Source organism: Dendropsophus ebraccatus, chromosome 12 (assembly GCF_027789765.1).
Source record: "Dendropsophus ebraccatus isolate aDenEbr1 chromosome 12, aDenEbr1.pat, whole genome shotgun sequence".
Taxonomy (NCBI): Eukaryota; Metazoa; Chordata; class Amphibia; order Anura; family Hylidae; genus Dendropsophus; species Dendropsophus ebraccatus.
In genome coordinates, this window is record NC_091465.1 from 25,913,637 (window position 1) to 25,938,904 (window position 25,268).

General features: G+C 40.7%; 1 protein-coding gene across 1 annotated transcript; it reads right to left on the reverse strand.

The window, feature by feature from the left end:
- Positions 1 to 1,849: 1,849 nt before the first annotated feature.
- Positions 1,850 to 24,972, reverse strand: SCNN1D (sodium channel epithelial 1 subunit delta). The gene is made up of 13 exons (XM_069948269.1): positions 24,915 to 24,972; positions 23,348 to 23,670; positions 22,581 to 22,839; positions 17,104 to 17,288; positions 10,547 to 10,653; positions 9,603 to 9,766; positions 9,104 to 9,202; positions 8,208 to 8,325; positions 8,012 to 8,090; positions 6,073 to 6,130; positions 5,847 to 5,902; positions 5,087 to 5,162; positions 1,850 to 4,684 (listed from the first exon to the last, which is right to left on the reverse strand). Exons 2-13 carry the CDS (start codon positions 23,656 to 23,658, stop codon positions 4,400 to 4,402), a joined length of 1,797 nt encoding a protein of 598 aa, XP_069804370.1. The 5' UTR covers positions 23,659 to 23,670; positions 24,915 to 24,972; the 3' UTR covers positions 1,850 to 4,399.
- Positions 24,973 to 25,268: the final 296 nt, after the last annotated feature.

The following is a 25,268-nucleotide window of genomic DNA, read 5'->3' on the forward strand; positions in this document are numbered from 1 at the left end:
TTAATAGAAGCAAATTACAAATCTCTGGCACTTTCTAACACCTGTTGATTTGAAAGAAAAATTTTTTGCTGGAGTTTCCCTTTAACGTTTCCCTGCATCCATCCCCTTCTTGGTTAAACTTGATTGACACGTGTCTTTCTTCAACCGTACCAACTATGTAACTAGGTAATGCAGACGTCATAAAACCCTGTGCAACAATCCTAGTTCTAGCTAGTATTTTCTTGTTGAAGACTCCATATTTTTTTCGTGAGAATTTCCTTTTTTGAGGGACGTTTCATCCTCAGCGCCTATAAGGGACATATCAGCACCTATAGATGCCTCTAACCTGCTGATAGTTTCCCTTTAACCATTGTTTTGTGTCATATCTGTGACAGATGTATTTGCTATAGGTGGCTATCCCCTAAGTGTGGGGATTCCGTCACTTTTACCAGGGGTTGCCTTTTCACCCAGAACTGACAAGGACCGATAAGGCTGTTTGCTTCTTTTTGCCGGTTGATCTCCTGTTCCATGTTTGCTGTACCGAGGAATTGTTCAGCACAATCATTCATAGTTCCCTCCTCATAAAGTAAATGTTACTCTTATTGATAAGACAGCACTGACTCCAGTCCGAATAAGCTGGTACATTCTGTTCTCTGTACCTTATAACATACAGACACAGGATGAGGAGAAATCATCCGATTATTATCAGACACATAATGGCCCTGCTGTACTGTTGTGAAAACTTTGATAAGACTATACACTATGTATAGTGGCAATACTGCATAATTTCCTGGAGACTGGGGCAGCTGATTCCCATTCATTCCAGCTGCCATAAAGTGCACACCTCGCTTTACTGCCTCTACTGCTAGCTCGGCCTACACTGCTGGCTCCACCCATGTTGCCTCACACTGCAGTACTGACACATTTCAAGGGGACAACACCCTTAGAGCCCGTTCACACTGAGTAAAACAGGGGGAATTCGGCGGTGTGTCAATAGGATGGCTCGCGCGCCTCCGCTTTCGTCACTCTCCGCTCAAAGAATTGACATGTCAAAACTCTGAGCAAAGAGCGCCTGTATTACACAGAGTGAACAGGCCCTTATTGGGAACCTGGGGCTTCTAGTTAAGCTTCTCCCCACGTCCATGTTCCCCAAGTCAAATTTTCTATCACTACTAGAGGTCCCCCCACTTTATACACTGACCGACTAAAGTATATGGCAGCACCCCCCGCCTCTCCTCCAAAAGATGATGTTGGGGAGAGAAGGGTCGGATATGTTGGATTTCAAACTCCCGGCCCTTTTGTTTTCAGATTACCTACACAATTGGGGAGAGACAGAAAGTGTATATTTATCTTTAGTCCACCCTCATGATCACTTTTAACTCTTCTGGTCCTTCTTAAAAAGTCACTGTCATAAAAAATAACTTATGACATATAATCAGGTCATAAACCTATTGATCTCAGTGAGTTTTATTGCTGAGACCCGCTGCAATCAGGATGTATAGCTGGGGAGAGAGCGAGGCAGTCAAACCATCCACTCCTCGGCCATTTGCTAATTCTGACAATGCAGCCCCATAGAATTACATTGTCGGAATTAGCCGATCAGGAGATACAGCCGGGGAGTGGTTCGCGCTGCTGCTGTGCTCTCTCCCCGGCTGTAACTCCTGATCACACTGGGTCTCAGGAGTGAGACCTACTGTGATGAATAATTTTGACAAGTCATTAGTTATTGCCAAGTACTCTTTAAGGTAGAACCTTAGTCTTGTGGTCCTATATCACAAATCATATACACATTAAACTATACATATTTTCTCTCCAATAAAAGACCCAGAACATTTACACATCAAGTAGTTTATTAATACAGCATACTGTAAGTATATATACTACCAAAATGTCTCCAAATATAACATACTATACAGTACATAAAGAAAGAAGAGAGAAATAATAACAATAAAACAAATGATTTTTTGCTACATATCCACCTATCTATCTGAATAAAAGGAGTTTTACGATGAGGTAGAACTGCTTGTATATGTAATCCAACAAAGGTATAAGAAACTGATTTTTAATAAAATGAGCCTGACATCTCATAGAGAAGCCTACAATTCTCATCATGCCTGGACAGCCAAAGCTGTAGCTATTTTTACTATTGCGTTCGCAAGAAGAGCTCACAGTTTTCAAAACTGTAACTTGGTTTAAGAGCATTGCTTTGGTTTAAGAGCTCCCTGTACTGGGTGGGAAGAAAAGTTGGGGAGGGGCATGGTCTGCATAGCGGGGTCTACAGTCCTGTACTCTGACCCAGGAAGTCTCCCCCAGCTTCCAAATCATAGTAGATCCACTTCAGGCTGGGGCTTACATGAGGGGACAGGTATGTCAAGGGTAATCTCTTCATAGATGTAACCCCTCTCTCCCTGGACAGAGAGTGCTGCATTTATGTGCCCACATCTGCCCTGCTCATTCCTTCATGCTCCCTGCAGTCTGTCAGTCCTTGTGTTTCCCATCTTCTGCATTCCTTCTATAATGTGCCTGCACTTACACTCAGCTATACACACTGCTGCTATAATCGTCCTGCACTTACACTCAGCTATACACACTGCTGCTATAATGTGGCTGCACTCACTCTCAGCCATTCACACTGCTGTATAGAAAAGTTTCTGTCACTGTCCTCCTGCACAGCTCTGTGATTCTCACTTCCTGATTGGTCTATGCTGAACACCCCCCCCCCTTCCCCATTGCAGTCATGTGACCACACAGACCTCTGACAGCCGCCCTACTTCTCTATTCTAGCCTGTATATACAAACTGCTTCTGTTTTTCATTCTTATTCACTATATATACATATATATACATTATACTCCACATCCTGCTTGGCTATACTCTACAGTAACTTATAATATGACATATCCAGCTTTACAAATGTTGGTTTTACCTGTTATTCAGCATAAAAAATCATAATTTGTTAAGAGTGGATTTGGATTACAAGCACGGTCCCTGAACCAAATATGCTCGTAATCCAAGGCACCACTGTATTGTCCACGTTAACCAATAGAATAGGTTGTAAGGAATAAAAGGAAATCTTATATGGGATACTATTCTTCCTTGTTTGATTTTGCACAGTAGACTGCAACCATACAAACCAAAAATAATAATAAATGGCTCTGCGATAACATCAAGTGAACACTATTAAAGCTAATTTAATGTTGTGTGTTCGGGAACATCATTAATGTCTCGGAAAAAAACGTAAAAAAATCTAAAGAGCCGGTTAACTTGTAACACAGTAAAAAAAAAATACAACAAAAAATGTGGTTGGAGGAGTTCTCTAATGACTAGTCAGTTCTGGTTCCTGATGGAAAAGAGATTGTAAAGGCGTGGTCACGGTTATGATAATTTTATCGTTCAGGAACAACGCCAAGGACAAAAAAGACAAAAAGTACCTTCTGGAAAAGATATTTCGATTGTGAAAAGTGGAGAAGGTCAAAAAGTGCAAAAAGAAAAAAAACAAACAAATCTAGGGCTTTATCAGCAAGAAAAACGTGTAGCAGTATTCTTGCCTTGAAATGACAGATGATAAGGTGGAAACCTGGTGGACATGACTGTAAACCAATAGGTTCGGTAGAGTGTTATAAACAGATACCATGGCGCACATGTTCAGAGGGTCAACCCCTTTCCATATGAGAAGATATCAGCACCCTTGTTAAGCTTATATTGTGGGCATTTCATATCTTACCGTATAAAAATTTCTTGAGGTCTCCCCCGAAAAATGCATGTTTTTGTTTGTGGACAGTTCCATAGGGGCGGGGCTTAACAGCAGTGGAGCCCCATATGTCCACCCACATCAAAGCCATAGGCCCCATCTGTGATGTCATCTCCATCTAGGCCCCGCCCCATACAAAGCCATTGGAATGGGTCAACCTAGGCCTCTAGGTAGGCCCATTCCAATGGCTGCTGAGGGGGCAGGGCCTAGAATGCAAAGAGACCACAAAGAGATCCTTTATATGGTAAGATATTAAATGTCCACAATATATTAAGAAGGGTCCTGAGAACTCCTCCTATGGAAAGGGGTGACAACATCACTTTAACCATTTATGATTTATCCTCTGTGTGAGTATTAGGACTATGCTAAATAGCCACAAATTGGAGAGAATTCTCCAAGGTAAACAAGGACCACCACCGAGCTGCGATAAACTCATCCTGAGCAACTTCTTTCTTGAATTCTGACAGTGTCCTACAAAACTCCTTGATCCCAATAAATAGTATGCAACCCGGCATCCATTTTATGCCACCTGGGATCCAGTCCACGTGGCAGCATTGCGTTGACTTTGAAGAACTTCAGAAGTTCTAGTGTTTCTGTCAGTGAGAATGTATTATAGAGAACAATACCCCATTACCCTTTTACCAACGTTACTACGATCACACTGTTAGATCTATGCCGGTTCAGACTCCATTTTGCTTTCTTGATAGTTGGGTGTCTCGCGAACATTTGAGGTGGTTAAAGTTCTTTCACGGATGTTAGACATGTCATCTGTTGGGATGATATATACATTCACGGTCTGATTTTCTTCTGTTTTCTTTCCATACTTCTTATAGCCAATTATGATCAACATGGCTGCAACGTCCAACACCAACTCTGCGAGTTCCACCACTGATAGCACTGAAGAGCCAAACCAAAAACTCCATTGACTCCCCATAGTAGAAAGCAGGTTGAAAATCTGTGAATATGAAAACACCTATTAAATACTGTACTTATCGGTTGTTCACTAGCACTAGCCACTAGGGAGATATTGGACTATGCAGCCAATACTCATCCCATGTAATGGGGATAATACAGTAGATGCAGCTAACTTCCTATCCTCAAAGCTTACTCTCCTACTCAATGTAACATTGGGCATGGAAAGACGCAACTGCTAGGAAGGTGGTACAGTTGTCAAGACACCCATGGCACCCAGCTAATACCGTACACAAGTAGTGCCATAATATGTAAGTAAATGCCATTACCCTTAAGTGTATTATCTTTTTTGACACATAAATGGAAAACATTATTGTTTTTTATGATATGTGCAATGGATGTATACTGTTAACATGTTAATATCCATTATTATCTACACACTTACATTTATGGCGGGTGTTTCATCAAATGAGCGGAGATTCTGTTCTTGGAAATATATATTGAGCTTTGCCAAATCATTTCTAGAATTAAAGAAAGTAAAAGTTATAATTAAGTATTCTGCAAACAGAAACTTACACAAGTCTATCTATCTATCTATCTATCTATACTACAGTATAAGCGTATAAGAGTCTGAGAATGGGGGCGAGACACCAGTGATCTTCAGAATGGAGCGATGAGCTGTGCATATATGCTGCGGCTCCATTCATTCTCTATGATGCTGCTGAAGATCACCAAGTAATAGTATATACATAGTACTTCATAGGAAATGAATGAAGTGGTGGAGAACAACAGTCATTAGAGCAATCAGCCTTGATTGGTAGATCTCTCTCTTATTACATATAGGGAAAGATCGACCAGTAAAGGTTGGTGGTTAGTACAGAGACCGCCCCAATGACTCTTAGTTGAGACAGCTTGAAAGTGATGTCCAGTTCCCTTTAAAGGGGTTATCCAGCGCTACAAAAACATGGCCACTTTTCCCCTACTGTTGTCTCCAGTTTGGGTGGGGTTTTGAAACTCAGTTCCATTGAAGTAAATGGAGCTTAATTGCAAACCACACCTGAACTGGAGACAACGGTAGGGGGAAAAGTGGCCATGTTTGTGTAGTGCTGGATAACTCCTTTAAACACGATATTCAGCTATTTTATTTACAGCTGTATTGATTATGTATATGACTATGCTAATATGAATGTAACCGTATGCCTTACCTTTTACTAGTTCTGTTATAGCCAGTCTTACTGGATAATACTGCTGTGACCCAGCCCTGCAACAAGATATAGATATATATATATATATATATATATATGATATAGAGATATAGAAGGCTTGTTGCAGATAGTACAGTTCAGAACTTCAGTTATGATGTCCACAGGCACTAAGGGGTAATCTTGATGCTGAGACTAATAAAATACTAGGTTACAAAACAGCACCTACCTTAGACACAGATGTTGGCCATTGAGCAGAACCAGCTGAGAGTTGATAGATTGTTTCGCTGTAAAGGTAAAAATACAGAATTCATGACACACTGCGAAATAGTAACCAGAACAGATCCAGATTATACTACCTAAAAATTTCCTCAGAACCCTAAATAAATACAGACCATAGACCATAGCACCTAAATAAGTAAAGACACAAGACCAGACCCCCCTAAATAAATACAGACCATAGACCATAGCACCTAAATAAGTAAAGACACAAGACCAGACCCCCTAAATAAATACAGACCCTATATCAGTCCACCTAAATAAGTACAGACACAAGACCAGACCCCCTAAATAAATACAGACCCTATATCAGTCCACCTAAATAAGTACATACATAAATACAGACCCTAGGCCAGTCCACCTAAATAAGTACAGACACAAGACTAGACCCCCCTAAATAAATACAGACCCTAGACCATAGCACCTAAATAAGTATAGATAAGTACAGACCCCCTAAAATCAGCTACAACAAGCAGAGTTTATAGCACATGAATGTTTTTTTTTTCCTAATTTCTGAGATAAACTGTTTCTATACTTTGGAGGGGTTCACTTAAAGGGTTTGTCTGTCCCCATTTTATATTATGGCATATGGACTCAAGACCCTCTCCTTTTAGAAAGAATGGAGAAGTGTTTCATGAGGGCAGGTTCTGTTCATGCAGACTCCAGCTGTCCTTATATTATATTATATTATATGGACAGCCACAGCCTCCACTTGAATGGCCACCAACAATACAAGAAATAATGGGTCCACCCACACAGCTATTATACAGAGACCAGGTGCAGCACACAATGATGAAAAGTGTCCAATTTCTTCCTATCCTAAGTTTGTCATATCTACGTACAAACTTTGTTGCACGCTACTAGTATAAGGTATATACAATTTCCCGGTCAGTTGGACGTTCAGTATAATCAATTTTTCATAGTTTGAAGCGGTATTATCATTTATATTAGTTTTTGACCTGTTGTTCACACATGTTAAAAGTTGAGATTGTTCCTGGTTCCACAGTCCTGAGACCTGCTAAGATGTGGAGCTTATGGGGTTGGGCTCCATAAGCTTCTAATAGCTATAAAGTGTGGCTGTGTGCTTCCTCGATTATAACTCACCGTCATAGAGAAACCATGTTATACTCTTGACATGCCTAAACAACACGTCAAAATTTATTACAAACACCAATAACAATATAAAACCTAATTGCACGTAGTGACTATGTATTATGTAGTGATGAATCGAGCATGGGCTAATAGGGTGATTTCACCTTAGGATCGACCAACTAACCTAGAAATAGAAATAGAATTTGAAATAAAGTGAAAGTTTTTTTGTGCCTGTACCTACCTAAATACCAATGTCGCACAACAAAGTTTGTATGTATGAATGGCCACCAAGGTTATTCTACATTTCCTCTTCAGGAGGATTGTCTTTATGGCCACAGTTTCCCCTGGCACAATCAGGTGAAAAGGTGTCAATTTACATACATGGTGTTAAAGGGAACCCGCCATCATGAAAATGCTACCTAATCTATTGGCATCATGTTATAGGGCAGAAGGAGCTGAGCAGATTGATATATATCTTTATGGAAAAAATTAAGTACAACCTGTACTTTATTGATTGAAATCTCTGATGTTTCCATGCTAAAGAGTCCCGTCCATTGAATGACACGCCCACTGGGCTCCTTATCACAGACCGAGCAGGGATTTCAATCAACAGATTACAAGTTATACTAAATCTTTTCCCACAGAGATATATATCAATCTGCTCAGCTCTTCCTGCTCTATAACATGATGGCGAGAGATTAGATAGCATTGTTTTGACGACAGGTTCCCTTTAAGTCTAGTATTCTCATTTAAAGCCTGGTCCATACCGACACAATGGAATCCTACAGTCCTTTTACCTGCACTGCTTTGGGCACTTCTTAAAACAGACAAGCTTGTGATCCATCAGATTTTCATACAGCCGATAGAAACAACGTCCTGTAATAAAGAAAATAATAAAAACAGAGAAGCTGCAATCCCGACCTGTCCAGAATGTAGAGATCGAGAGTCCAATCCTGCAAGAATTATTTCATGGACCTAATATAGATTTCTTACCCCATCCGGGATGCTTGTTATAATCACAGTATTCCGTCCCAGGAACCAGCGGATAAAAATAATATCCACATCCACACTTTTCTATCATTTGGAATTGGAAACAAGACTGTAGACAGGTCTAAACAACAGGGAAAAAGTGCTTTAAGCTTTGTGGTTATATCAACATAAACACTAGTATAAAGTTCTTGCAAAACACTGACTGGCATGTTGTTTCTCACTGGTTCTTTATTGTTGGGCCCCAAGATCATTTTCTCTAGTGGGCCCCAGATACCCCAGTCCAACACTGGTTATGGTCAGTCTCTATCTCTTATACTAGGAGCATAAGGCACTATTACAACAAGCGATTTTCAGCCATATCTGGCTGATTATTGTCCGTTACAGCCCATAATTGCTTGGTGTAATAGCTCCTGTTATAAGGAAACGATCAGCCGACATGCACAATATCGGCTGATCCTTGTCTTTCAACATGTTGTAAAAAACTAGAACGATAGCAACGGTCTGCTAATCGTTATAGGCCTCCCATACAATCTAAAGATCATCCGTAGAGCCCCTCCCGCAGCTCCTCACGGCCCCCCTGCTCATACTTGCTTGCTGTTGTCTCATTTAATAGCCATGTCAACGAGCGGGGAATGAGAAGCGGCCACCTGACAGCTTGCTTCCAAATAGGGCCTATATTCCTTACAGCCTTATGGTCTTTTGACCAGATATACATTTGAGGCCCTTTTACATGGGCCGATTATTAAGCAAATAAGCGTTTGTAGGAACGTTTATTTCCGCCAGAGGCCAGCAAACAGTATAACCCAAGAAAAATGGGGGTTTACCACGGACGCAGTTTTTTTTTGCGTGAAATTCTACTTTTCCGGATTATCTTTGACCTACGAATACTCCGAGCCTACCTGTTGTGTGTAAGAGGAATTGTACAGCAGCTGGAAACCTAAGTCGCTCCCATCAATGGTGCATTCACTATATGGTGCTCCCAAGCGGTTCACCTGATCCTGTAACCCATAAAAGTTGACTTTAATCATATATATAGCAGAGAAAATACTCTGAGACATCCAGGACACTCTAAGGATGGGTAACACTATTTCCATGTTAAAGCAAAAGCTATATATAGTATTAACTACATCTCATCCATTACATAAAACTTTAATGTACATCTCTGATGATGCGTTGTTGGTATCAATGAAAAACTAGAGTAATTTGGTAAGAATCAATGAGTGGGATGTATGCATTTTATATCACTTAGCTGTAATACTACTATCTAGCCACTAGGTTATATAGACTTAGAAAAACATGGCTGCCTTCTTCCAGAAGCACCTCTCCTGTCCTCAGTTTTGGTGTGGGTTTTACAGCTTAGTTCCATTGAAGTAAAAGGAACCCAACCCATTCACTAACCTGTTTTATACTGATTGAAGTCTCAGTGCCCGGCCGTATATCAAACCCTTCATGCTCTGCCAGTGGAGACTGGTTGGGGCTGTGGATCATGACTTTAGCCCCTGCTGCAGTTGACAGAATGGGCATATTATCATTCTGGTCTGTTTTTAGCGTTAAGGACAATCCTAAAAAAAAAAAAAACAAAAAAAAAACCCCAATGAAATAAGTTTAGCATCTATAATTCTACAATAGTAGGGAAATAACATTTTCTGTACATTGGCAAAAAGGGAAAGGACCAGTTCTTTATGCATACTGTGTTTCCCCAAAAATAAGACAGTGCCTTATAATAGTTTTTTCTCCCAAAGAGGCACTATGTCTTATTTTCAGGGAATGTCTTATCCCCCCCCCCCCCCCGGCCTCCCCTCGGCTCTTCCCCCCGGTTCTCCAACCCCGGCTCTCAGCCCTGGCTCTCCCCTCCCCCAGCTCTCACCAATGTGGGATGTGCGGCAGGACAGTGCCGGATGTGAAGGTCCACGATGGGATTATGGGAGTAGTGGGGGTCGTGGCCTTACTTTCGGGTGGTGCAGTGGTGCCGTAGTTTAGGGTGCCTTATTTTGGGGGGGATGTCTTACTTTAAGCTAGTTGGTAGGATAGTAGGGGTGTCTTATTTTAGGAGGATGTCCTATTTTCGGGAAAACACGGTAGGAAGAAAGACTAACAGATTCTTGTTTGATTCAGATTCAGATCTTGTTAGATGGCTGATCACTAACTCTTTTACCCAGGATGGCATTCCTAGGAACACTCTTTTGACCCATAGCTGTCCCATGTCCCTTGTGAATGGTTTTACTTTTGCTGGACCTTTTAAAGGCTTTTTAAGCCAGAATGATGTTCTGATATAAAGAGGTGGGGGCAGTCCAGCCTTGTAGTTACATAAGTGTAGAGTTTATCCCTCTAGAAAAACCTACCATACTTCTTGCCAGGCTGTATCGATGTCCAAAGGTTGCTATCATTAGTGTTTCCATGTAACGTAATACATGCACCATAGGTTGGGTGGTGGAAATGTGAGTAATCCCTGTTGGAGGATATAAAGATAAAACAAAATGATATAAAGAATAAAGCTATGATGCAGTGCACCAATACACCACATCCTTACATGCATCCGCACATCCTTACATGACTGAATGTTTTCCATCTTTAAAGGTCATTGAATGAATGATCACCAAATGGATGTTCCAGTTATCGATATAAAATTGGTGGGGTATTTACAGCCGTTTGCCTGAGCCACAAACCTACAGAACAGAGCTGGAAGTAGACAGCTCTGTACATTGTATAGTGACCATAACCTGGCACCCAGGAACATTATAAAATCTGCCACCTGGCAGGGGCAGGGGGTAAATTGATTACAAGTACTAACTTACCTCTCCCTGTGCCCACGGTGAGCGGCGGTACAGGTTTCAGGACCCCTGCCAGAAGGCATTTTCCCCTGAGTTGAGATGATGTGAGGCCTATCCCGGCTGATGGACTGTCCGCTTAGCCAATCAGTGACTGTAGTGGCATCCTTCCCCTGTCACTGACTGGCAGAGCGGCCAGTCCACCAATCTACTGCCAGCCAAAAAGTGGCATATCCTGACCCCCATAGTACCAAGGAATATTAAAGGGTACCTGTCAGCTCAGATGCTGCCAGACTAGCGGCAATGTCGAGTCCTAATCGGGAAGTTTGGGTATTCTTGGTAACACTCCACGCATGACATGAGTTGCGCTCAAACTCCATTGGATTACAACATGTGGTGCACGTGTGGTGGGTTACCAAGGATACCGAACTTTTGGATCAGGATTTGGCGCTGGCGTTACTCCGGCAGCCTCTGTGCTGACAGGTACCCTTTAAGCCAAGTTCATCTCTTTTCTAAGAAAGCAATCTGAGTTTAAAGGGAATGTAACATCACTTACATCGCTTTAAGTTTTATACATGAATGGATCGGTGCAGTCCTTTTTTTGAAGCAGTGCCTGGTTCCCACACAGTGCTAGTCTATTCCTGAGCACCGGCCCGGCATGAAGCATGGGACCCGGGCATGCTGGCCCCCAATGTGACGCGTCTCCATTGATTCTAATAAAGCCACGTCACAGAGGGGTGGGATTTATGTCACACTGGGGGCCTACCCTTAGTGACTCAGGCCGGGCTAATGCCTGGGATTAGACATGTACCTATTCAAAAAGAGGATAGCACCACCGTCATCCCCACGTCGCTGATCCATTTATGTAAAAAACTTACAGTGAATGTACTATCGGGCCCCGGGCTGAAGCACTGGAGGCGGGATGACCCACCCCCAGTGGGAGGAACCCCCCCCCCCCTCTATGACGTGGCTCTTTTAGAATCAGAAAGCCGTATCATAGAGGGGCAGGGGTTTCCTCCCACTGGGGGTGGGCTGGCCCGCTTCCAGTGCTTCAGCCCGAGCCTGATGGTACATTCACTTTAAACTAATCTTGGGCATTAATAAGCATACAGATAATAGGAACAAGACTGTAAGACTATATATTCTCCTACAGGTATATCTTTAGCTTAAGAATAGAAAGAATAGCTTGAGTCTCCTAGTCTATAAATAGCATTTATATATTGAATTACATCACATTGCTTCTCATAGACTGGTCATATGGAACAATAAAACTTTTCAACATTGTATTGTTCCCATACATATAGTATTACACGTTTATTTTCATATGCAATGTAATAGTGTGGTGAGCAGGCCAGTTGGTGTTTGCCTGTCAGCTCAGCCAGTGATGTGTCGTGTTGTGACATCAGTGCTTATCCAGCATACAGGTGTGATGTGGATACCTGCTTGTTTGTGTGGCTGGCTGTGTTCCCCGAATGGTCAGTAACCTACCGGGTTGTAATGTGTCCCTTGAGCTCTTGCCACAGCAGTCCTGAGTGGCAACCGACCCACCCTGACTATCAGTACCGCCACCCACAGAAAGGGGAAAAATGACCCAAGGTGTGCGGTTGTGTGTTGGTGCGTGCAGAGGATGACAGAGTCCCGGTAGTATAAAAATAGAACAGTTTTACTGTAAGGCTTCTTAGTATAACAGTACACATTTCACAAAATATATAAAACTAAACACAGACTTTTGTGCATGACCTTGTTGTGCTTGCAGAGGTGCTTGAGAGTAGCAAGAGAAAGAGAGGTAGTTGTAGCGGTGCTTGAAGAGGAGAGGAGTTGGCCAGAGGAGCCCCAAACCAGTGTAGCTGTGTACCCTGCCAGAACCTGAAGAAATACTTTGTAGTGATGTGTTTACTTGTATTTGTGTATAGACGCAGGTCCGACCACCTTCTTCCCTACAGCTATGAGCTACCCGTCCTGTCAGGGTAATACAAGCCCCAGTCGTAGTTATCTGGATGTAGCTAAGTGTCTGACATGTCACAGTTACCTGCACTGCGCAATGGGATACGTAAGCCTTCAGTACTGGCTGCTTTGTCCTATCGAGGCTAGTTCCTCTTGTTTCAGGATACTGCCCTGCTCTGTGTAAACATGTTCTCGGCGTGAGTTAGGGTGTTCCTTGGTTACCTATCCCTTTAGAGTGTTTAGCTCCGCATACTAAATATGGTAGGAATAATAAAAAAAAATGGTTGTCTCTGGCTGCATCTGTACACTCTTTTGTCTAGAATAGACTTACTTACTGAACTACCTCCTATAGGTTAGCAGCAAACACATGGTATAACAAATATTAACCCATAACTTCCTGCAGCTGTGCATGTAAGAACATAGGCGTATAGAAGATACTGACAACTAGGGGGTGAAACTTCAGAATACTTCATCCCCACTTAACCTGAGAGAGTAGGCTTTTTGACAGGTGCACAGGAGAGACAAAAAAACACCTGTGGTGGGACACCACAATAGTAAATATACAATGCCGGTATAAAACCTAGCTTTGTTGCTAGTTTCTAATTCTCAACATCAATAAAATGTATTATTGTATTGTAAAGATATACAGATCCATTTCGTTTCACTAGACAGATATGTTCAGAAATTCAAATTCCATTAACTCCTTAAAGGGAAACTATGAGCAGGTTAGACAAATCTAACTTGCTGAGAGCCCCTTATAGTGCCTGGGACGCTGAGAAGGAAGATATGTGTGTTACCTTACCTCGGTGCCAGTACTGTGCTGTTAGTCGGAGTAATCTTTACTACGGTGCACTGTTAGGAGCACTGCTGTATCCTCAGCCCACCTGCTCCATTGATTATCATTAGAAGGGGAGTGCTCCTAACAGTGCACCAGAGATTAGTCTGGAAACCTGGATGTTGCATGACAGAAAGGTCCCTGCTATAACTAGCAAGAATAACGAGCAGAATAACCTTTGATGCTTGTAGTTTAACCCCTTAGATGCTACTGTCAAATTGTTACTGTGGAATTTCAGTGGTTTCTGGACTTTTGTTACCCCATGAGCACCAGGGTGACACAATAGCTGGGATGTAGATGAATTTCTATAACAGCAACCGTGATCTGAAGATTGCAATTCAAAATCCCTTTGTGGGACTAATAAAAAGTTTTGGAATTTTTTTTCTATTATATTAAATAAAACACCCCACCCACCCCCCTAAAAAATACAACTACACAATTGTCCCTTACAAAATAATTTTTATGTAAAACCTAAAAAATAAAAACACACACATATTTATTATCACCACACCCGTAACAATCTGAACTATAATATTATCTCAGTATGTATTCCACATGGTGAACGCTATAAAATTAAAAATTTAAAAAAAAAAACTACACCAGACTTGCTGTATTTGTTTTTTTAATTTGCCTCTGTAAAAAAGGGAAAAGAAAGTATTCAAAAAGTCATGTGCCTAAATATGTACCTAAAGATGGCGTAACACATTACAAAAAACCCACCTGGCTACTTTCTTTTAAAAACAGCGCCACTCTTGTCCTCAGTTTGTGTGCGTTATTGCAGCTCTGTTCCATTGAAGTAAATGGAGCTAAGTTGCCATAAGGAACGATAAGAAACGATTTTTAAAGTGGAACTCCAAAAAATCTTTCTTTCAAATCAACCAGTGTCAGAACGTTATGTAGGTTTGTAATTTTGTTCTATTTAAAAATCTTAAGTCTTTCAGTACTTTTCAGCTGCTGTATGTCCTGCAGGAAGTGGTGTATTCTAGCCACATGCTGTCACTTTCTTTGGTGGGAAAAATTCTTTCAATGACAATTGACCCCTATCACTACCATAACATATTATACTGGATACTACAACCCCCTCCACCATCTTGAAGGCTTCTACTATGACATCTCTTTTTTCAGAGTTGAACGTGATCTTGGGCATCGCTTACCGTACAAATCATGGGGACTCGGAGTACAAAACATCCCCTACTCTTATATCTTATTCCATGGAAGAATAGTTTGAGGTCTATAAATAGCATAAAGGAGAGATTTGCTGCTATAAATATTGAGTTACTCTGCAGGTATTTGTGAACTATAAAAGTTTTCTTTTGACTTATCTTGTGGGACACGCACAGCTCATGTTCCAGTATAGACGAGCTTACACGCCTCATTAACCCTTGGAAGATTGGCAAGTCTCCCACACGAGGGAACGTTTGTAGACCGTGATGATAGGAAGAAGTCGATCTTTATGTGTTTTGTTTCACAATGCTTTATTGTTTTAAGTATCTTTATGTGTTTTGCTGTTGCACTTTGTTTCTGGCTAATAAACCCTTAGATGTAATCAGTTCAGGTTTTATAACTGCAAGCATCCTATTCTGCCTTTTACTTTTGGGACTGGTGGGAAGGGGGTCTGACATAGTCATCCATATGCAGTTTCTTCTGGGAGCCAATCACAGTGAAAGAACTCTCTTCACATCACAGATACCTATATGAATCTATGCCACTAGGACATGTCAGAAGTCTTCACTTCAAAACGACCTGGCTGATGGGAATTATAGCTTTTCAACAGCTGGAAGGCAGCATGTTGGACACCAGTGGCGTAGCTACCATGGAGGCAGACCACGCAACTGCTACGGCACCTGCTCTGACAAAGTATGGACTGCCTCCATGGTATGGCTCACACCAGTGTCCCCCACCACGGTGAGCTGCTAGCAGTGCATACCTTCCACCAGACAACCACTGGCAGTGCATACCTTTCCCCCAGACAGCCACTGGCAGTTCCCCCGAGACCAGCATACACATGCTCACCTGAACCAGTGTAGCCCTTGATGTTTGTTCTCCTGGGTCCCTGACACATGACGGTGAGCAGGGAGAACAAAGTAATGCTGGGAAACTGAGCCGAGCTGGAGGAGTATATGTGTGTGTGTGCGCGTGCGCGTGTGTGTGGGGGAGTACAGGATTCATGGGGCCCCATGAATCGTAACTACGCCCCTGTTGGACACCACTAGTACAGATAATACTGTCATCTTAACTGTCCCTAACAATAAAGTAATGGCCTGTGATCAGTTTTTGGCTGAGTAAAGTGGCCAACTAGTGTCCATTCCTACAGCTTAAAAAGATTAATTAGCTATAAATGTCATGCCATATGTTCTACCCCCCTTAGATGAACTTTTCTTATTTTCTACATTATAAAACTACACATCCCCATATGTAAAACATATAATTCTGACTTTCTGCGACCATTACTAGAGGAAGCATTGGAGTCCACTACATACTGTTCATGATGTACATTGAACTCAGATAAACAGTATGCTGTTGTCTCCTTAGCTCCCTCTAGTGGTGACTGCAGCCAGTCAGAATTTATTTTCTATTTCTATGCAAAGAAATTTTGACCACTGTTTCAGACAATCTGAGGTTTGACCAATATAAAGATATAAATCAGCATGTTAAAAGATGGGGATTCATAATGTTAAAAGATGGGTCAAGAGTCTACTGGTAGTATAGTAGTATTATTCCACTCCAATGGACATATACAAATTTGTACATCATATTAAATAAAGTAAATATATATATATATATATATATATATACACAGTGGTGCCTTGGATTACGAGCATAATATGTTCTGTGAATGGTTCTGCGAAAGTGTGAGTGGCTGAGTGTGAGTGCAGGCACATTATAGCAGCTGTGTGTATAGCTGAGTGTGAGTGAAAGCACATCATAGCAGGATTGGAGAGGATGGGAAACACAAGGGCTGACAGAGACTGCAGGAAGGAATGAGCAGGGTATATGTGGGCACAGCATAGCAGCACTTTTTTTCCATGGATAAAGGGGTTACCGCAATGTAGAGATTACCTCCACAGTCCTGTCCCCTGATGTAAGCCCCAGCCTGAAGTGGATCTGCTATGATATTAAAGGTGAGGGAGACTTCCTGGGTCAGAGTACAGTGCTGTAGACCCCGCTATGGAGACCATGCCCCTCCCCCACTCCCCCTCCCACCCAGTACAGGGAGCTCTTAAACCAAAGCAATGCTCTTAAACCAAGTCAAAATTTTGAAAAACTGTGAACTCTTGTTCCAAAACGCTCTCAATGCAAGTTACTCTTAAACCAAGGTACCACTGTATATATATGTACTTTTGGAACAAACCTGTTGCACATGACTCCATTGAAGTCGCACGTCAAAATAAACTTCTTCACCAACTTATCCGGTATCTGGAGCACCAAGGGGATGTCAGACATAATGTTCATAAAATGGAACTTGTACCACTCATGAAATGCATCCACTGCTGACCAGAATGTGCGGTAGTAGCAGTCTGTACCAGAAGAATCGCACTGTTGAAGGAAAGCATACAGGTCAGGGGCGTAGCTAGGGGTTCAGCCTAGGGGGGGCGAGTGAGTCTGAGTGGGCCCCCAACCAACGTTACCCATAGGGAACCTCAGCAGGTGACAAGGCTTTCTGAATAATAAAAGGAATATTCTTCTACATTACTCATAGTGGATAAGGATAAAGAGCAGTGTAAGAAGCTTCTGTACATTTCACATATTCACAAAAATTTAAAGTGCTTAAGATTAGAAAAATATAGCTGCCTTCTTCCACAGACAGCACCACTCTTGTCCTCAGTTTGTGTGTGGTATTCGACTGAAGTGAATAGTGCCAAGCTGTGATAACACACACAACCTAAGAGCAGGGGTGGAAGGGGTGGAGAGTTTTGGAAGAAAGCAACTATGTTTTTTTTTCTTAATTCTGGGGAACCCTTTTAACCAGATTATCTTTGCCTAAAAATAATAATGGTATAGGTAATAAGTTTTTAGACATTAAGGCTATGTTCACACTGCGTATGAGTCCGGACGCATTTTGTACGCCGCCGTACATGTGCGGCTGAAACTACGGGCGTGGGAAAAATAGACATGCGCCGGATGCGTACGAACCGCGAACATACGCCCGTAGTACAGTTATGCTTCCCTAGCTTGTTTCGTAGCGATCTGAAGCAGGTCATTTACTTGGGAATCTTCGCCCAGCCCAATAAAACTCACAGAACCTTTTGGATCGAAAAATCAAGTTCAATTTGGCTGAAATAAGTACTCCGTACGGGACCGCATGGAAATCCACGGCCGTGAGTTGGAACATTTCCGTCCTCAAACAATGGTCTTGTTCATTTTTCACGGCGCCGTATACGATCCGGCCGTAAGCTCATACGTAGTGTGCATTGTGCGGGCGTATATCGTATACTTTCAAGCGAACGCATCAACCTCAAAACTACGTGCAGAAACATACGCAGTGTGAACATAGCCTCAAAGGGGTGAGCTGGTTGTGATCATACATGTACAATATGTAATGAGCTGCTAGATATCCATTTCCTATCTATCTATCTATCTATCTATCTATCTATCTATCTATCATCTCCTATCTATTATCTATCTCTCTATCTATTATCTATCTCCTATCTATCTATCTATCTATCTATCTCCTATTATCTATCTTCTATCTATCTATCTATCTATCTATCTATCTATCTATCTATCTATCTATCTATCTATCTCCTATTATCTATCTATTATCTATCTATCTATCTATCTATCTATCTATCCATCTCCTATTATCTATCTATCTTCTATATATTTATCTATCTATCTATCTCCTATCTATCTATCTATCTATCTATCTATCTATCTATCTATCTATCTATCTATCTAATCTATCTATCTAATCTATCTATCTCCTATCTATCTATCTATCTATCTATCTATCTATCATCTCCTATCTATTATCTATCTCTCTATCTATTATCTATCTCCTATCTATCTATCTATCTATCTATCTATCTCCTATTATCTATCTATCTATCTATCTCCTATTATCTATCTATCTATCTATTATCTATCTATCTATCTATCTATCTATCTATCTATCTATCTATCTATCTATCTCCTATCTATCTATCTATCTATCTATCTTCTATCTATCTATCTTCTATCTATCTATCTATCTATCTATCTATCTATCTATCTATCTATCTATCTATCTATCCATCTCCTATTATCTATCTATCTTCTATCTATCTATCTATCTATCTATCTATCTATCTATCATCTATCTCCTATCTATCATCTATCTATCTATCTATTATCTATCTATCTATCTGTCTATCTCCTATCTATCTATTATCTATCTCCTATCTATCTATCTATCTATCTCCTATCTATCCATCTCCTATCTATCTATCTATCTCCTATCCATCTCCTATCTATCTATCTATCTATCTATCTATCTATCTATCTATTACCTATCTCCTATCTATCTATCTATCTATCTATCTATCTATCTATCTATCTCCTATCTATCTATCTATCTATCTATCTATCTATCTATCTATCTCCTATAGCTATCTATCTATCTATCTATCTATCTATCTATCTCCTATCTATCCATCTATCTATCTAATCTATCTATCTATCTATCTATCTATCTCCTAGCATCTATCTATTATCTATCTCCTATCTATCTATCTCCTATCTATCTATCTATCTATCTATCTATCTCCTATCTATCTATCTATCTATCTATCTATCTCCTATCTATCTATCTATCTATCTATCTATCTATCTATCTATCTATCTCCTATCTAGCTATCTATCTCCTATCTATCTATCTCCTATCTATCTATCTATCTATCTATCTATCTATCTATCTATCTCCTATCTATCTATCTATCTATCTATCTATCTCCTATCTAGCTATCTATCTCCTATCTATCTATCTATCTATCTATCTATCTATCTATCTATCTCCTATCTATCTATCTATCTATCTCCTATCTATCTCCTATCTATCTATCATCTATCTATCTCCTATCTATCATCTATCTATCTATCACATTACAGGAGGAGATATAAGAGGACAATGATCACATGTCCTTCATGCACCAGCATCTTCTCAGCCCCGCCCTCTCATGACATCACCACAGGTCCTTCATCCACAAGAATCCTCTCCAGTTCTCAGCCCCGCCCCCTTATGACGTCACCACAGGTCCTTCCTCATCGCTCTGCAGGCTGTCTGCAAAAGAAATAGCTTTTGCAGACAGCATTAAGCCTCTGAGACCTCAGTGGGCCCCTGCCAGTGTGGGCCCAGGAGCCACTGCCCCCCCTGCACCCCCCAAATTTTGCTTATGATACAGGTAATATGGTATCTAATGACAATGACTGGTTGAAGAAATGGAGACGACTCTTCCAAGCTAGAGATTGAATGTGCGGCTGTTATTCATGTGCTCTCTATGGTATTATCCTAAATGGGACTGAGCTGCAATAACGTACACATCCAATGGTTAAGAGTGTGGCAGTTTTCAGAATCACAGAAAACCCCTTCAAGTTTAAAGAGCACAATTCCCTCAGCAGACTATAGATAAGTAAACCTTAGTAGACTGTAGCCCAGGCTATAGATTGTAATGTTTATTAAAGGGGTACATTAAATGTTTTCTTTCAAATCAACTGGTGTCAGAAAGTTATACAGATTTGTAATTTAATTCTATTTAAAAATCTCAAGTCTTCCAGTACTTATCAGCTACTGTATGCCCTGCAGGAAGTGGTGTGTTCTTTCCAGTCTGACACAGTGCTCTCTGCTGCCTCCTCTGTCCATGTCAGGAACTGTCCAGAGCTGTAGCAAATCCTCATGGAAAACTTTTCCTGCTTTGGACAGTTTCTAACACAGACAAAGGTTGCAGCAGAGAGCACCATGTCAGACCACTTCCTGCCGGACATACAGCAGCTGATAAGTACTGATTTTTAAATAGAAGTAAATTACAAGTCAATATAACTTTCACTGGAGTACCCCTTTAACCCTTTGAGGACCAGGCCCAAAATGACCCAGTGGACCGCGCAAATTTTGATCTTAGTGCTTTCGTTTTTCCCTCCTCCCCTTCTAAGAGCTCTAGCACTCTCAGTTTTCTATCTACAGGGCCATGTAAGTGCTTGTTTTTTACAGGAATAGTTGTACTTTGTAATGGCGTCTTTCATTTTACCATAACATGTATGATGGAATCCCAAATATATTATTTATGAAGAATAGGTGAAATCGTAAAATAGAATGCAATATGGTAACGTTTGGGGGGTTCCTGTGTCTACGTTATGCACTATATGGTAACAGCGACATGACACTATTATTCTATAGGTCAGCCCGAACACAACCATATGCAGGTTACACAGATTCTCTAATGTTATATATGTATTTTTTTATGAAATCCTTTTTTTTGGCAATTAAATATTAATAAAATGGGCCTATTGTGACGCTTATAACGGTTTTATTTTTTCACCTATGGGGCTGTATGGGGTGTCATTTTTTCCGCCATGATCTCTAGTTTTTATTAATACCATATTTGTGAAGATCGGACGTTTTGATCACTTTTTATTGATTTTTTTAAATATATAATGTAACATAAAATCGGTAATCTGCGCACTTTTTCCCTCTTTTCGTGTACGCCGTTTACCGTTCGCAATGACGCTTGTTATATTTTAATAGATCGGACAATTACGCACGCTACGGTATATTATATGTTTATCTATTTATTCATTTTTATATGTTTTATTTATATAATGGGAAAGGGGGGTGATTTAGACTTTTATTGGGGGAGGGGCTTTGGGGGAGTGTAATAGTGTTTTGAACTTTTTTTTTTTTACACTTTTGAAGTCCCTTTGGGGGACTTGTACATACACTTGTGTGATTTCTACACTGATGAATGCTATGCCATAGGCATAGCATTGATCAGTGTTATGGGCGATCTGCTCATTGAGCCTGCCTGTGCAGGCTCAGTGTAGCAGATCGCCGATCGGACCGCACGGAGGCAGGTGAGAGACCTCTGGCAGTCCGTTTCAACGATCGGGACCCCCGCAGTCACACTGCGGGGGTCCCGATCGGTAAGTGACAGGGGATCGCTGCAGCGTGTCATTACCGGTGAGGTCCCGGCTGCTGATTGCAGCCGGCCCCCACCTGCTATGAAGCGCGCTCCGCTCCGGAGCGCGCTTCATAGCGGGAAAAACACCCAGGACGTAAGGTTACGTCATGGGTCGTCTGGGGACAGACTTCCATGACGTAACCCTACGTCATGGGTCGTCTAGGGGTTAAAGAAGTTTTTACATAAAGATTACCTATCCCCAAAAGTCAGACATCCACCCACTATGAAAATGCCCACCATGACTAAAGCATTGGTCAGACATGCATACTAGCACTCCATTCAACTTTATAGGCCTGACAAAGTTAGCCAAGTCCTGTAGATAAATAGGGGGGTAGCACATATGTCCAACTACTGCTCCATTCAACCAGGTGGACATGTGACCCCTGTTTTCTTGTTCAGTTGGGGTCCCACTGACCAGAAACTCATCACCTGCCATGGAAAAGGCCCAGAGCACACACTACTCACTGACAAAAGTGGGACTGGTCCTGGAATTAGTATCCAGGATTAGAAAGACATAGCTGCTTTCTACCAATCTTGGCAATAGTGCCACTCTTGACCTCAGTTTGGGTGTGGTATTGCAGCTCAGTTGTATTTCGATTGTATCCCAGCCATGAGCCGTAACCCTTGCATCAGCCACCAGTCACTGGACTTTATTAGCAGATATAACATAGTTTCTTACCAGTTTAAATCCCACTTTCTTCCTCTTCCCGCTAGCGGTTTGGGTTCCTTCCTCCGCGTTGATTTTTATCAAAGTTATTGACCTGTCTAAATGAAAGTTCCTATTGGCTGGAATAGTCAGATTATTCATGATGTCCTCGAGATCAATGACTTCTGCATCCTTGTGTAAATTCAGGGAAGCATTGTAACCATAGAACGTACTCAGTGTTTCCTCTGCCAAATCATCCAGCTGGTTAAGGTATTCATTAACCTGGCCAAACCTAGATGGAGACATCACACATCTGCTCAGCCACAAGTACTATGTGAATAAAGGGTTACTAAAATCATCTATTTATCCCCTTCCCACACAACAACCCTAACCCTCGGGGTTGGTGCTAATCAGGAGGGTTAGGGTTAGGGTTGGGGCTGTTGGGAGGGTTAGACATGAGAATCAGTGGGACGTAACCCTAATCCGACCCCCAACCCTAACCCTAATACTAAACGCTCGGATTAGGGTCGGGGGTCCGGCAGGGTCTGATTTTTAACTGATAGGAAGCCCCGGAGTGGAGCAGCCAATGAAATCCGGCCGGGGCGGGGCTTGCCTGGGAGCTGTGTGCGCGCACCCAGTGAGGTCCCTTTGCTGTATGGGATTTAGACACTACCAAAAGAAATAGCTTTTGCAGACAGCATAAGCCTCTGAGACCTCAGTGGGCCCCTGCCAGTGTGGGCCCAGGAGCCACTGCCCCCCTGCACCCCCCAAATTTCGCTTATGTGTATACATGATCCTACCTGTAAGGGTTCAGATTACAGACAGTGATGGCAGGAAAGATATTTTTCTTGGATTGTAGCTGAATAGCTATATTGGTTGGATAGGCCCAATATTGGTTGATGGTGTCTCCGAACTGCCAATACATCATCCCAAAGGAGCAAAAGAAAAGGATGACCCAAAAGCCGGTCTTCATTTTATTCCTCCTGGAGCAGTTGAGTCTGATGGTGCCATGGATGGTGGTGTTATCACAAAAGAACTCAAAGAGATCCGTGAAGGAGTCGTAAAAATCAATCAAGCCTTCTTCAGACTTTTCCTTCTCCGTAGACTCCATGCTCTCAAGATCCTGACATAGTAAAACACAGGAAAACTCAGGAGCATAATACAAGACGTGTACTTCTTATAACATGGGTTTCCTATTCCCGGATAGGTGATCAGGCATAAAACTAACATAAAAATAACCTAACATGATAATAGGCAAGATAAGTCGTCTGAATGTTCACATAAAATGTTATCAGATTTTTATCTAATGTCATGAAATTAAGTTTCTTTTTAACCTTTTTTTTTAATTTATTTACTTAAAATCTGACACTAAAAGTGATTGGAAACAAATGGATGAACTTTTAGGTAGATATCAGAAATATATTTAAAGTAGAAATATAAATCACTGTTTACAAGAAATGTATAAATATATTGATAGGCTGCTGGCTACCTAACTCAAAGAGGAAGAAAAAAAGAAGTAATAATAAAATAAAATAAAAATATATATATATATATTTATTCATTATATATATATATATATATATATATATATATATATATATATATATATATACTCCCAGGTGAAAGCAGCGGTATTCCCATACAGACGCACAGTCCTCCACCAGGTTGGCTCGTTCCCAGTACTTCATCCACAACAAAATCGCAATTGAAGACAGCGTCTTTTAGAGTATCAAAAAGTTTCTTCTTTTATTTTATTTAGCCATATGCGTACAAAATATCAAACAAGGGCCGAAACGTTGTTTGATATTTTGTACGCATATGGCTAAATAAAATAAAAGAAGAAACTTTTTGATACTCTAAGAGACGCTGTCTTCAATTGCGATTTTGTTGTATATATATATACTTATATATATATATACTGTATATGCAATCATAATCAGATAATAAGGTATATATATAAATATAATTATATATACACATTTTTTATATATATTTTTTATCTAAATATATTTATATTTTTTCATTCAATTACTACATTATATACATTAATTAATTATATATATATATATATATATATATTATCTTACATATGATTGCATATTGCAATCATAATCAGATTTTTTATATATATATATATATATATATATATATATATATATAATATTATATGATTGTGATTGCATATATATAGAGATAAGCAATCATAATCGGATAATAAGTTATAATGTAATATAAGCATACCTAAAAGTTATAATAGAATATAAACTTATAAAAGTATTAAAAAAAGCAACCAACCATAGTATAATAATCTATCAATAATAAAATATGAATAAAAATGACTCCCTCTGGGTCTATATTCCCTCTTACCTAGGTCTGTGCACCTGTACAGCTGCTATGTTAGGAGACTGCCACCCAGTGCTGCTGTCCTCAGCTTTATAAAGGCTGGAGGTGTTCTCTCCATGGAGGAAGGGCCAGGATCTATGGATGTGCTGACCTTATGTGCTATTTCAGATCCATTGTAATTGCAGTGCTAAATGATATACTGATCAGAGGTATCACCATAGTCCCAATGTTCCCACATGCCAGGCTCCAGAGGTGATGGGTTCTATGCTAGTCTGCTGTAATTGGAATGAAAACTTTAGCATATTAAAAGTTTTTTCCTTTCAACTGTAAAGCTATGTGAATTTTAGCAGGTATACATTGGAAAACCAGCATTAGGTC

Bases quoted from the DNA above. Each gene is read 5' to 3' on its own strand.
- SCNN1D (XM_069948269.1), bottom strand. From the start codon at position 23,658: ATGGAGTCTACGGAGAAGGAAAAGTCTGAAGAAGGCTTGATTGATTTT. The intron at 8,091-8,207 runs GTAAGAAATCTA...TCTTTATTACAG, and splicing joins TAACAAGCATCCCGGATGGG to GACGTTGTTTCTATCGGCTG. The intron at 4,685-5,086 runs GTAAGTGTGTAG...TCATATTCACAG, and splicing joins ATGAAACACCCGCCATAAAT to ATTTTCAACCTGCTTTCTAC.